A 15,465-nucleotide genomic window follows, 5' to 3' on the forward strand; every position below is an offset into this window, starting at 1 on the left:
TAATAGGCATGATTAATAAGAGTGATACAGATTACTGAGGTAATTACATGTGAAGAACTGGTACTGAGGAAGACCGACTCCATTCCTAAAACCAAAATAAGTTAATTATGGCAAACCTGAGTTTCAACGTCAAATGACAATAATGTAAGGGCAAGCACGGTAGTGAAGCGGTTGGTGTAACACTATTATAGTGCCAGTGACCTGGGTTCTATTCAGGCCACTGTCTATAAGAAGTTTGTACATTCTCCCAGTGTCTGCGTGGGTTTCCTCCAGGTGCTCCGGTTTCCTCCCACATTCCAAAGACGTATGGGTTAGGAAGCTGTGGGTATGCTACGTTAGTGCCGGAAGCGTGGCGACACCAGCAGGCTGCCCCCAGAACACTCTACGCAAATGATACATTTCACTGTGTGTTTCGATGTACATGTGACTAATAAAGCTATCTTATCTTAACGGTTTCTTTAATTCCATACAGGAGGCAAGGGAGCCCAGATAGAAACATGGGTGAAGTTGCAGAGAAGGATTTTCATAGTGCCTTTCAGAACCTCTAGATGTCCAAAGGCCAAGAACTGTTATAAGGTATTGTTAAAATACTGTTGTAAAATAGGAAACATTGCTGCTAATTTGCATATAGTGAAAGGAAAATAATACAAATGTTAGAAATCTGAAATCAAAACCAAAAACTCCAGAAAATATTGGCTCCATAATCAGCAGTACAATAATTGTGGTATCTCAGAAATGGAGTTTGAGGTTAAACTGGAGAATTCCACTGCTCTTTAAATATATTTGTATACTTACCTGAGAGGGCTGGCGAGGGTCTCCTTACATCTCATGGAAAGTAGGGCCTCTGATGCCGTAACATTTCCTCCATATTACAGGCCAGAAGCAGTTTCTGAAAAGATAATTAAATACATAACCTAACTCCAGGACTACAAATAGGCCACGATTATATTACCAGGTGCAAAAGCAGAATGCAGTGGATGCTGGGAATCTGAAGTTGGATTGTTGTAAGTGGTCATCGTGTTAGGCAGCATATCAGGAGAGAGAAATTAAAGTTAATGAGCTGACTCTCATTGCCGGGGGAAATGTCGGTCTTGAAGCCTCCGGACGGAAGTCCCGTGGACCCGCTGTAGCGCCAGAAGGGGGTAGATTCTGCCTCATCTCTGACGGCGCTCCACGTGGAGTCCAATCTCCTGCCGGTATTACACCGAGGCAAGGGTCCCTTCAATCAACGCCGGGTCATTTCTGGTGTAAAATCACATTCACTTCAATGAGGATTCGGTTTGTGGAATGGGGTAAGTAATATTTAAAGTTTTATTTTACCGTAATGTTTCAACCATTTATAAATGTCGTAATGTGTTTTATCTTTTTTTTAAATTACTTCCATTGAATTTAATTGTTCTTAAATATCTTGGGAGGGGTGGGGTTGGGGCCTGGTTTAGTGGCCTTGTGGCCAACGAGATGAGTGCGGGCAGGCGGTGACCCACATTCAGGAAGATATAACCCAATTCTTGCTTCAGGTTGATGGCCTTTGTTTAGAATTGAAGGTAGGGAGGAAGCGAAGACGAAATAAATCTCTGCTGGGGTGGCAGGTGTGAGGGATTCAGTGATAAAAGGGTTGAAAGTGCAAGGTTGAAGATCATGAGACACCTAGAGGCGAAAAGTCTGGACCTGTAAATACAAAATAATTACTTAAATGCAACTGAAACTAAAGGGAATGCTGGAAAACTTAAACTGAAGGATGGCACATTGTGACCACTCAGCGGGATAACTAGATAACTCTCCTGTCAATTAATCTATTTTTAGTGACTGATTGCCTGAACATCGTTTATATAAAACCATCGCCTACTCACCGATTTCTAATTACCCTGCTTTTGTTGGAAGAAGTTTTTTTTGCCACTTTTCAAACAAGCTCGTTAAAATTACTGTTGTACAGTAGACTGCCATTTCATCTCGCCTCCAACTGGTTGATGTCGTTTCGACAATAAATACTCTCGAGTAAAAATGCATTGAATTGGGACATCTGTAACGTGCCGAATTAGAAGATGGAGCAACAGACAAACCTGGAGGAACTCAGCGGGTCAGGCAGCATCTGTGGAGGGGAAGTGGGCAATCGACATTTCGACTCTACACCCGATGAAGGGTTTCGACCCGAAACGTCGACAGTCCATTTCCCTCCACAGATGCTGCCCGACCCGCTGAGTTCCTCCAACATTCCGTTTGTTGCTTCGGATTCCGGGATCTGCAGTCTCTCGTGTCTCCTTAGTTAGAAGATGAACTGATGTCCCTAGAGTTCATTTGTTTATCTGTTCTAATGAAGTGTCGTCGACCTGAAACATTAACTCTGATTCTCTCTCCTCTGTGTGGCCTGACCTCTTTTATGCATTTTCCAAATGCGGGTAATATGACAGCGGAGATGGATTTTCCTGTCTCTCTGTAGTTTCCGTGTTGTTTGCTCCACAATTTATTCAGAAGAGGGCGCTCTGAAACAAGAATACGTGCTGGCGAGATTCACTCTGAAGCTCCCGTGAACTGGTATTCATGAATCTCTGTAATGTGAGCTCTGGGGCTTCATATTTCACACTGATTCTCTTTATATTGCGCAGTGGGTCTATAAATCTAAACACATGGCATGAATATGGAGCAGACACAAATGAAACGAATTAAATTTCTTAGCTTAGAAAATGTAGACATTGTCTTTCTTCGCCACGTCAATAGTTAGAGTTATTAGGGAGGAGGGGAGAATAACTTACGTTGAAGGTTACTTTCAACTCAACCTGACAGCGAGGCAGGAGCATAAATGGCGATAAAAGTATTGGTCATTTGGTGCACTGGGGTAAGAAATAACTCGGAGTTTGCAGTCAGCGAGGAGTGAAAATAAAATTTAAAAGGGCGGGGAATTGAGAAGTGGAGGTCAGGGCGATGGAAGGAGCAGTCTGATAGGGTGTGGGCGGGCAAGTGGGAAGTTCAATAGTTACACGACTGCCTCGTGAATCCCGGTCCATTTTGTGATGCTTTCTACTGCTTTTCCTCCTGTACGGCTGGCCGCCTTCCTGAGTTGTCACCCATCTATTCGTGGGCACGACTCAGCCCGGGGCAGCTCAGAAGTTAACAGCACACGGCTGAAGCTCGCCCCGTTTGTCCCACACCAGCGAAGCGCCAAAAACAAAAAGGCTTTCCAATTACACTGTCATCTGAATTCCAGAGCACTGGGCTCCCGCGGCTGCTTTGACTCATGCACCGTGCACTTCAAATCGCTAAAGCAGACACACAAGTATCCTGAGCGGGAATTCAAATAATCTGCCTCCTTATCAGATTAAACGTTCATTTTCAAACGTGTCCTTGTTAGTGGGGGTGGAGATGGTTTGGTCGATGGGCGGGGTAAGAAAGACCATTTGGACTGTTTCAGTAACGTTCCTTTCCTGGGCATAAGTTGTGAGCTCACGAATAATTCCCGGTGAAACCCCATGACAGACAGACAAGTTTATAACTAAGATAGAGAGGTAAACATTCTGATTACAGCCGGGGCTCGCGTCGTGGAAATTTGGGGGAAGGTACATGGGCAGAAGAAAAATAACAATGACATTTGAAAGCACGGTATTAAATGCATAGTGACGAGTGGTAGAAGGAACAGCTAATAAGACACATACTTAACCCACTTGTTTCTCGGTCAATGTTATAGTCACCAGTCGCATTTCCTAGCAGATTGTTTTACCATCGCCATCTCTCCTCACTGTTAGCTTTTTAACTTTGAATCGCTATCATTTCCACCCACTCCCCACCTATCTGTGTGTCCGCTGATCAATTTTGAACTGAATTGTTGTTTGGATTGGTTTGGAGCTAGATACTTTCTGTCTGAACGTTCAGCTCCCACGATCCCTTGCAGAGTTGTGTCTCTCCTCCTCTCTCCGCTTTATTGGAGTAAGTCGATGTGAGACGTGAAGATCATGTTGAGATTTCTGCGCTGCTCCGGGAAGCCTCCGCTCATTCCAGACACTAAAGAGTTTTAACCCCAAAATCCAGTTTGCGCCGTGTAGCTGGACAGTGGGAGCGGCGAACGGAACCTTCCTCCGGTGGAATTTTGCATTGAACACACTCTATCAGGCTTGTGACCACGAGAAATCGCTGGCTGCCTCCTTTTGAGCATGATTTTGGAATACAGGACGGGACTTATTTTTTACTTGTTTTGGATACGATATTCTCATGGGATGCCTCATGTTATTCGAATTGGTAAGGGTCTCTTTCGGCATTTAGCCGCTCTTTGATTGTGAGATACTGTGCTATGTTGCTGGGTCTGGATTGTGTGAATTTGTGAAGAGATCTCTTGAGGGTGATTTTTGCTGTTAACATTTAGCCTGGAGAACAGTGAATGAAATGGGGTGATGGGAGGGGGAGAATTTGGCAAGTTAATGCATGCGACAACTTAACAAAATTGTTAACTGTTGGCAATGGACTCGATCTGTCCGCCTTACCGTTACTTGGTTGTTTAGCTATTATGCACTATCTTCAAATGCAGAGCTAAAGACAAATATTTGAAGATGGATCATAGTCTATGTAATTATATTTAGCAGGGGTAAATGGTGGATGCTGTTAAATGACAGGGAAACGAGTCGTTCTGAAAAAGAGAAGTTTAGTGTCAATGCTGAGTTACTCAACAGAGGAAGACAATACCTCGCTTTTAAAGCTTCCGAGCTAAACTCCGGGTCCAGTTATTGTAACAGCCATACCGCGGGCTCCGTTATAATGTGTTTTATAAGGATTTAATTGTTGCTGTAAATAGAAGTGACAAGGTGATTAAAGTTGTACATTGTTTTATCGCTAAAATAATTAGATTTTCGTGCGGTGCATATATAAGAAAATGACCCAGGGGACAAGAACATTAAAAGTCTCTAATTTAAGCAGCAAACGTAAATTCCATCCTCGGTACAGATTCACGACGGTAAATTCTACATATGCGGGTTAATAGGTGAGCCAGAGACTGCTTTACAAGAGATATGGATATCTGAACGGGACATTTATGGATGATAGTTCTAATGATTAAGTATATTCATAGACACACCGGTGCCGGGATTAGAAATCGGAGTAGCCGGAAAATAGAGGCAAGGATACCGAGACGGACAAGATGATAGATGGATAGGCAGCAGTAGAGTGAGAGAGGCAGCGCTATCTTTCTAGGTTTTGTGTGTCTAGTTTAGACAGACACTTGCACCGAAAGCATGACAGGATAGTAAATATGTCACCACCGTGCTAGCCCCGTCTCTTGCCGTATTCGTGTGCTATGATCTCTCACGGTGACTTGTTGGCTAATGTCTCTGAAATTCGTGTCAGCTGTTTGTGGCGACTCGAGCTTTATCAGAAAAGAAGGGAGCCGACGATGAGGGAACTGTCTTTCTATGAGTGAAAAGGCGATTCGAACTTTGTTCCGCTGCATCAGACAACTGAGTGCAGATCAATACGTTTGTGTCTGTTGGCAAACAGCTTCAGACAAGTGGTTTACCACTACCTTGGACCGCCAAGCAGATAAACGGAAAACCCTAAGCCACTCAACATTAACACTGGAATTGTACAGCTGTTCATAAATGGGGACGGTCAGTGGCATATTGCCTTTGCTCTTCAGTTATTCTATTCCATTCATAGCCTACAATTTAAACCATGCGCACTTGGTGACGGTGGTATGTATACTTGGAAGAGCTCCGATTCACAGTTTAAATGGTCATTCTGAGTAGTTATCTGCAATCAAGGAGGCTGCAAGACTGAGACAGGAAAGAGAGCTGTTGGGAGCAGCGGAACTGAAGGAACAGTTCTAAATGCAGGAACTTGCAGCGTGATGGGACTCTGAAATACATACTACGATTCACAGATTCCTTTCCATCCTCGGGGTACTTGCAATAAGATTCGGGAAATGAAGGTGGAGGCGCAAAATCTAACCGTCCTCGCTGAAAGGAAGACGGGAGGTGCAGTTTGTAACCCGTGTATCACAGAAAGGACACAAGACTGAAATACTACCCTCCTTCCCCCCCCCCCCCCCCAAAAAAAAATCTCTAGGAAAACTGATCATTGCTTCAATTTTCTGTTGGGTATATTTTGCACTGCTGAAGTTGAATGCGGGTAAATTAGGGAGAATGAGTTGCTTTGAACTAATTGGACCTGATCCATAAACCCACAATGCAAACTGGACTCTGTATAACAGTTAACGTGTAACTGTTTCTTGACGCAGAACCAAGCACTGGGTGAATAACCCCAAATCTTTCACGGCCTGGTATCATTTTGGCGATTATTTTAATTTACTTCATTACAAAACACAATTCTTCCTGCGCGTACATAGTGAGGGAGGTTAGCTACGAATTGCTAAGTGTGGTTATAACAAGTTGATGCCACACATGTAGGGCAGAGCAAAGTACAAGCCAGGGGTTTCAGGGCGATGCACTTCTCCCTCCTTTTCATTGTGGCTTCTATCACTCCAGCTCACGCCTTAGTTTATTCAGAAAGCATTCAGCAGTGCAAATATCATCCGTATTAAGACCGAAGATACATTAAAGTTCCAACGAACATTTTCCTCTTGCACTTATTTCCGACCATTTTTCATCGCATAACATAGATCAGTTGGTTCAACAGAAGCCATAGGACAAACCAGAAAGGAGGGGTAGTGTTCGCCTGAAGGAAAAGAGCTCTGAGTAACCGTGTCCAGTTAAAGGAAACACTGCTGGTCATTTTCGGGGTTACAACGTTTGAAAAGTGCTTCCAACAATAAGCGACATCGGTTGACAAACGATTGTCAGATAGCGAGGAAACAGGCCTTCGGCCCATCACATCCGTGCCAGCCGTCAGGCGCCTATCTGTACTTTTCCCATTTTCTAACACTTGGCCTGTATACCATGGTACTTCAGGTGCTCATCTACATTCTCCATTACTGTGAGAATACCTGCCCCATCTACCCACAGGCAGCGAATTCCAGATTTCATCCACGCTGGGTGAAAACAAAAATCGTCCCCCAATCCCCTCTAAATGTTCTTCCTTAAACCTCTGCCTGGTTATAGGCAGCTCTGCAAAGGCGAAGAGTTTCTCCCGAACTTGCCTACCTGTGCCACTCTAACAATGTTGGCAAGAAGTGCATCAGATCGGGACATTGAATTATCGGAGCAACTGAACACAGTTGTTTGGGGGAAATGCCGCACTTTGCATATACCTTGCAGAACTCAAAAAGTTTTCAAAGGTAGATGACCGCAGACAGAATCCACTCATTTTGCAGGGTCCATGCAGTGGGTGGGGGCGGGGCTTTCCTTTCAATGTGGGAGTCAGGCTTACTCCAAGGGGCAGGGGAATAACACCTTTTAATCAGGGAAGTGTTCAGGAGGCGTAAACCTTTCTAATATCTCCATTGCATTTCGTGCACCAGTTAACTTCGGACCGAATCCTTCAGAATCTTTGGATAAAGACACAACTGATCCTCGCGATCTCGCTTGTTTTTCGTCCTTTGGTGACATTTGCTGTGGATCAGATTCACACGAGCAAATACCCCTGTAGCCAGCGGCTATCGCGTCCACGGAACATGCGACCCAACAGCTCGTGTGATCTCATCTTCCTCAACCTGCGTACCAGCAAATTTCATTCTGTGAGCGTTCTCCTTCGGGCTTGGGGCAGAGTTACGATATTTAACTTTTCAATTGAGCAAATCAAGGTTGGACAATTATTTATTGAGCGACCAATTAGCTCCGAGTACACCTGGGTCTAATCGATCTTTGGATAAGTGATATGTCACCGCCACACTCACTGCACGCAGACGGGGCTGATCCCACACCATTACCTCGGCTGGTGGCCCAGTGCAAACCATAGACACATTAGAGAAAGGGTAAGGCTTGGCTGTGGAAATCGATCAGATCAGCGGGAGCTAAAGGGAGCCCAAGTGCTTGGTCAAAAGCCAGTCATCCCCGCCCCATCTACACGCCATCCTGCATCGTGAGCGCTAGGCCTCCCGGTGCCCATTCTCCAGACTGTGGAGCCTGGCGCTAAACGGACGCAGACTATTGTATAGATGCCAGGATGATGCAAGTGATATTCCCAAACCCCAAACAAACACCAGCAGCGCGAATTCAGTTCTGTCACCGACTTTCCCCTCCTGATATTGTGATTCCCAAAATCACACTTCTACCTACACATTCCCACCTCTTACATATTTTACTAAGAACTTGGTTTAAAATACTCTGGTCGCCATGAAGGCAAACAGGTGATTGATGCCCAGCTTAAATTATAATTGATTGTAGAGAGATAAATCTCCTTTCGTTTATTCTAATCCTTCTCCACCTCTCGCATACCCTCCACAATTCCTCTCCACAGCAGACTACCCCACTCCGTCGTTCCGCCCATCGCCTTCGGCCTGGTCTGTCCTCCCATTTGTTTGTTTCCGTTTCCATCTGCTACCGATCTCTTTTCTACCCCGCCCCCCGCCGCCTTCTTCCCAAAGACATTTATGAAGGGCAGCGGCTTTGCAAACAGACTCTCTAACCAATGGAGGACCACAGGTTAAGGAACTCGGGAAGCTGCATCTCATCGGTGGAAACAGCAGGATTCCTGCTCCTAACTGGTATCCGGGGAAGTGAATGTTTTGGGAAGGGGTTGGTGGGGGGAGGGGGAGGTGTGGTCAGGAGTTTAGAGCCTGATTGGCTGTGTTCCCTTCTGTAGCCTATCAGAGTCAACGCCAAGATTCTTAAGTGGATCACGAGCAGTTGGCTTTGGCTCCTAGAAGTTGGGTACTCCTATGAGGAACATTACGTGTCCATTCCGCGTCTATCTCTCGCTAATGCAAAAGAAAATTGTGAATATTACGCGGACACGAAACATATTCTTTGCCTCGGTAGTTGAATTTATTTATTAGTTTTCATAGGAAGTGCAACACTTCCAATCCAAAGTTGTTCACTTCCCAATATTCGTAGAAGACAGAGACACGGGAGACCGCAGATGCTGAAATCCGCAGCAACGCAAAAAACAAACTGCTGGAGGAACTCAGCGGGTCAGGCGGTATCTGCGGGGGGAAATGGATAGTCGACATTTGGGGTCGAGACCCTTCGTCTGGACTGGACTTTCGACCGGAAACGTCGACTGTCCATTGGTAGATGACAAACGGTTCTCAACATGAGAGGGAAGAGGTGTGTAGCTGTACCAAAGAAAGGCTACAAATATTTAGTTGGCCAAGAAATTAATTGGCTTTGCCGTATTTGTAGTCACAATCGGAGAGAGGCAGACCAGTCCTTCGTCTCCGCCAGTCTATTCACGCACGCTGAAAGGTAATTACCGAAGCACAGGACGTTCTGACATCTAAGTTTTCAAACAAGGGATTTAACAGTTCCAGGGCTCCCGTGCTTCATTAAATTGTAAATCTCCACGCTTTTGATGGCAATTAAAACACACGCGAGGAAACACTTGGACCCCTATTTAACTTCCGTCTTCGTGCGCCAGGCCAATTATCTGCAGAGTACAGTCTTGAGCGGCCCCGTGTGTGCGCGATGCGTCCCAACCATTCTGTTTGCGATCAACTTCTTGTTAATTCCAAAGGCTGAATCCGTCGAGAGATGGATCCGAGATGGGCTGCTTGTGTTGTCATGGGGCATACGCTAAAAAACACAATGAATTGGGGGTAGATTGGAAAGAAGGCTGGCATAACTAAACGGGTCCACAAAGTGATGTTCGTGTTTTGGATCTTTTCTCTTTGTTGACCATGTGATGATGGTTCTTCTCCCTCCCCTCCGCCCCTCAATAAAAAGTAGCATTCCTCTTTCCGGTGCCAACTCGTCTATTGTGCTCTGGTGGTATTTTCCGCGTTTAATGTCAGTTGGAAACCCGGAAGCCAACATGAATTCAGAATTGAGTTGCAGGTGGGAAGTGGAGACCACGAGGGGAGGAGGCAGGTTGGGGGAAAGCTGATTGGTGAGTGTCACACAAAAAAAAAGTGCTGTAAGGACTCAGCACATCAGGCAGCATCCATGGAGGGAAATAAAACTTACCCTCCATGGATGCTGCCTGACCTGCTGAGTTCCTCCAGCACTTTTTGCGTGTTGCTCCAGATTCCAGCATCTGCAGAATCTCTGGCGTCTTCATTGAAGAGTGGGACTAGCCCCAGTCGGATAACTAGGTGCTGAGCCCCTCGCTATTTGTCGAGCGTGAAACTGGATGTGAGCATCCAATAGGGGAGCCCATGGTGAATTACTGGATAAAAAAATCCAAATCGACAAGATTACGCCAATTCCATCTCAGGATAATCTGACTGCTTCAACAGGCAGTGTAGGCTAGGGTCTCGTCACACAACTACACGCATTTATCACAAGCGACATCCTTTCCAGGAGTATTTGGGTGACCACTGTGCGTCATAAGTGTATCTAAAGTTGCTACAGTTAAATTAAAGCTCCACCTGAATACAAAATGCAAATACGATGGATTATTATAGCTCTCTATTTCGTGAACGAGTGGCGTGACTTCTAATGGTTTACCCTACGTTACTTATTGCATGACAAATGGCTTCCCCAGTACTCCCACTGTTAACCCCCACAAAGCATATGTTTTCATATAAAGTTAGTATTCTTCCCTTGATTCGGTGACTGGTGGTCCATTATTTGCGAGTGCTCGACAAACTGGCTGCTCTGTCGTTTCCTCCAAAAGGGGAGAATGTGTAAACATAAAGCAAAACCTTTCCGTACCTTATCCCCGCGTCGGATTTTTGAGCATAAAATGCAGGAAAAGGCCCGTCTTTACTTTACCAATTGCACATGACATCTCTACCAGGACGGATTTAATTCTGGAGTAAATGCAAGTGGAACTGCACGCCTCCAGTCCGATAGCTTCCAACGCAGTTTGAACCCATTATCTTTTGCCGGGTGTTCCGCTGGCGATTGTTCTGGCCATCACAAAGGGCAGGTGTGATCTATTTTTCAATGCCTAATCCCCATTATTTGGTTTGCTCTGCAGCCCTGCTTCCAAATTTAAATTCCACATCACCTGACTGATGGCATTATGTCAATCAGAACATTAGAGGTGGACTTGGAGAGGCGAGGCCCCGTCGGCTTCGTTGTTCCTGCGTAGCTGTCAATTCCCAAAGGAAAGTGAATGGTTCTGAATATTCCTACGATTTATTGGCAAACGGGATGTATGATGAGGTGTACAGTCACCACTTAGCTTCACAGACAGGTGGAAATTGCTCGGGTTATACACGGAGGTGCATGCAATGAAATAGATACACTGCTGATCCTGAAAGGAGAATGATTGGCAAACAGTGGGTTCTGAGAAACATGATAATCCCTGACAATTTTGGGGTGCGCTTGTCTTGAATGAAACTGCTATTTATATTGACAGGCATAATTGTTTTAAGCTAAGATCGGGTGAAGTGCAGGGTACCCTAAAGATGAACGTAAAACGGATGATACGAACTGGCAGTTTAATAACGCCCACCATATTCAGTCAGCTAAGAATGCATGCCATGATGCACAGTGATCACCCAAAAACTCCTGGAAAGGATGTCGCTTGTAAGTAAATGCGTGCAGCTGTGTGACATCAAGAGTGTGACGAGACCATTGGCTGCACTTTCTGGTGGAGCAGTTAGATTCACTTGTTACAGAGCTGCCAAGAGCTTCCAACAACGGTTGGAAATCTGGGCTGAGGGAGATATATGGTTGCATCCACATATTAGAAGAATACATTTACTTTTGAATGTAAGGAGAGTAGGAAAAGGGAAAAAATGTCAATGATGCAACGTCAAGTCTCCGCCAGAAGTACTTTAAACACAGACTTCCCTTTGTGAAGAAAAGTTGCAGAGGACTTCACATTGAAGAAAAGGCGAACTGCTGAAAGACCCTTCATCCACCTCTCACTCAATTAGCAATTAAATCTCAAAAACCCAAAGAGATTTTTTCGGCCCAGTCGATACTTTACCCTCGGAGTAATTAGTGTTTCCAGCGAAATGTTGAGGTCAAGTTACTACCATATAAAAATGTTAGCAGGGAAATATTGGAAGTGCTTGTTAGGAGTAATGAAGGTATTTTAATAAATTCGGATTCTGCGCTTGGCGGAATAATCCCTTTATCTGAATTAGAATATCCATTATATACATTTAAAACCAGAAATAAAACCAGTCGACATGAACACGTTTATGATTTCACTTAGTTTCCTGAAGCAAAAATCACAGCTAGTGTGAAAGGTCTGAATGAGGCCATTAGGCTCATTTTGTGCCTTTGACGGCTTTTTGTGTTACTCAATTAGTCCCACTTCTCTGTCCCACACTTTTAACTTCCACTTCAAGTGGAATCTCCTTCTGCCAGAGCTTCAGTCAATGCACTTCAGTTGATTACAATTCGCTGCATGTTTCCCCCCTCATGTCTTGATCAACGTTTTGTCAATGACCTTAAACCCCTGACCTCTTATTATCAACGCTTCTTCAATGGGAAACACTTTCTCCTTATCTACTCCATAAGGAAAGTTCATGACTTTTGAGTATTTCTGTTAAATTTCCTAACCTTTACTGTTCTAAGGACAACAATCCCATACTTCCCACATAAGTCTTTCAACGTTCATACAGTTCTGGTAAAATCTTTTCAGTTTGCATATATTCTCGAATGGTTACTACAGATTGTAAGATATTATGACTACTTAAGAAAAAGAAGTGGGAATTAAAGATCCATTAGCTTAACATCAGTAATAAAGTAAATGCTAGAATCTAATGTTAAGGAAGTGGTAGCAGAACACTTGAAAAATAATAATGGGATTTTAATGGGAAGAGTTAACATGGATTTACAAAAGAGAAATCTTTGACAAATCTGTTTTTTTCTTGGTGTAACTAAAATAGAATTGATAAAGAGGTGGTGGGTGAGTGGATGTGGTGTATTGAATGTTCAGAAGGCTTTCAATAACATGTCACCTGAGGTTATTAAACAATTATAACACATGGGATTGGGTATAATATACTGGTGTGGACTGTAGCTTAATTGTCAGAAGCAGAGAATAGGAATAAGTGGTTACTTTTTGGGATTGGGAAACTCTGGCTAGTGGGGTGCAACAGTGATCAGTGTTGTGCCCCAGCAATTCACATCCTACGTTGACAATTTGGTTGAGGGGACCATTCAAATATATTCAAATTTGATGATGTTGTGAGCAAAGTTACAGTGTGAGTGATGAGGAGGATGCTGAGAGGCATCAAGAGGAAATAGACAGACTAAGTGAATGGCAAGGGCATGGAGGATAGAACATAATTTGGTCGAAAATATATGCGATAATATTTAAAGAATGTGGCATTGAAAGGGGCTAGTGATTAGAGGGATCTAAGAGTCCTTTTACATGAATCACTGAAAATCAACATGCAGTCATAGCAGGCAATTAGGAAGGAAAATGGTATGTTGGCTTTAATTGCAAGAGCATTAGTGTGCAAGAGTAAGGTTGTCTTACAACAATTATTTCTTCTTCTGTACTAAGGCAGTCCTTTGCTTTCACTCTAGCTTGTGGGTTCTGAAGTGATGAATGAGGCCAATGTAGGAACCACAGACCCTTCCACAGATGGGGCAGTGGGGGTTGTTTTGTGAGGAGATGTCCTTTTTCTATTTATGCATGGATTCATGATTCTCAATACCATTTTGAATGCTCCTTCTTCACTTTGAGCAGTTGTGGGCCAAGAAGTCCCAGGAATCAGTGGGGATCTTGCATTTTTACAAGTTAGTTTGAGAACATCCTTGAATCTTTTCCTCTGTTCATTTGGTAATCGCTTCATGTGACTGAGCTCAGAATAGAGTATCTGATTTGGGAGTCTGGTGTCATGCACAGAAACAGTATGGCCTTCCCAACGGAGTTGACTGAGTACACCTAAGGCCTCAGTGTTGGAGATGTTGGAGAGATCACTGATGGTGGTCTGCTGATTCATACAATGATTTTGCAGGATTTTGTAGTGACAACATTTTTTTGATATGTTTCTAGTGTCTTGATATGCTTGTTGTAGGTAATACAGATCTTGGAAGCATATAGGAGGACAGAGATCACTGCTGCCTGGTTGACTATGAGTTTTGGACCAGATTTGAGGTCTTGATCTTCAAACACACTTTCCTCAATTAACCAAAGGCTATCTTGGCACATTGAAGGCAGTCATGGATTTCATAATTGATGTCTGTCTTTGTTGAGAGGCAGCTTCTGAGATATGATAAGCGATCAATGTTTTCTAAGGTCCGGTCATGAACCTTTATTATTGCAGAGCACTTTGGTGCAGAGGGAAGAGGTTGCTAGAGGACTTTTGTCTTGCAGCTGTTGAGTGTAAGGTCTATCCTTCTGCATGTTTCAGAAAAAAACATTAGTAATGTCTTGAAAGGCCTCTGGGCATGTGGAAATGCTTACATCATCTGCAGCTCAACTGCAGATGTTTGGACAAACAAAATAATCATCTGAAAGAGGGAATGCAAAGATTCTTCACCAAATTGATTCTTGGGATGAGGAGACTTGTACTCTGTGAAGAGATTAAGCAGACTTGGTGTACATTCACTTAAATTTAGAAGAATAAGAGGGAATTTATGGAAACATACAAAACTTCCATGGGGCTTGACAGAGTAGATACAGAGATGATGTTTTGTCTGCCTGGGGTACCTAGAAACAGGGGTCACATACTCAGGATAAAGCATCAAGCATTTAGGACTGAGATGAAAAGAAATTTCTTCATCCACAGTGGAGTGAATCTTTGGAATTCTCTGCCCAAAAGGGCTGTATAAAAAAGCTTTAATGTACGTATCGCCAAGACTTAAATACAACTTCTATCCTGCTGTTATCAGACTCCTGCACAGAGTTCTCATATGCTAAAGATGGATTCTTGGTCTCCCAATCTACCTTGACATGGCCTTTGTACTTTATTTGTTTACCTGCACTGCACTTTCTCTTTAGCTGCTACACCATATGCTGCCTTCTATTTTCTTTTACTACCTCAATGTACTTATGTATGGCATGATCTGCAAACAAAAGTTTTTCACTGTATCTCAATACACGTGACAACAATAAACCAATAATAATAATACGATAATAATACTGTGAAGATCACTCGTTGAGTATCTTCAAGACAGAGGCTGATGGATTTTGGATACTAAGAGAATCAAGCATTCTTGCAGCAAAATGGTGCTGAGCTTGATAAACAGTGATGATCAAATGAATGGAGGATGTATATGGCCTTCTCCTGCTTCTGTTTCATTTGTTCTTATATTTCATATCATTCCTAAACTATGGTTCCCAAGGTTAGTTTCAGTACTCCAACTAATGCTTAATTAGCTATTAGCAAAGGCTTAGTATTATTTACTTGCTTTTGTACTTTTATGCATATCAAAATAAAAGATCCGTGTGTCTTATTACTACTTTCTCAACTTCAAAGACATGTGCAAATATCCAGGTCTCTCTGTTCCTGCAGCACTTTAAATCATACCTTACAGTTTATGTTGCCTCTTCCTATTCTTCTCATGACAGATAAAT

General features: G+C 43.5%; 1 protein-coding gene across 1 annotated transcript in view; it reads left to right on the forward strand.

Moving 5' to 3' along the window:
- Positions 1 to 3,008: 3,008 nt before the first annotated feature.
- LOC127581567 (glutamate receptor ionotropic, kainate 3-like) overlaps positions 3,009 to 15,465 on the forward strand; it is a 429,084-nt gene continuing 416,627 nt past the window's right edge. The window contains 3 exon segments of the mRNA XM_052036033.1: positions 3,009 to 3,271; positions 4,102 to 4,135; positions 4,137 to 4,227. Coding sequence (XP_051891993.1) covers positions 3,009 to 3,271; positions 4,102 to 4,135; positions 4,137 to 4,227 — 388 coding nt within the window.

This window comes from Pristis pectinata, chromosome 22, assembly GCF_009764475.1.
Source record: "Pristis pectinata isolate sPriPec2 chromosome 22, sPriPec2.1.pri, whole genome shotgun sequence".
Taxonomy (NCBI): Eukaryota; Metazoa; Chordata; class Chondrichthyes; order Rhinopristiformes; family Pristidae; genus Pristis; species Pristis pectinata.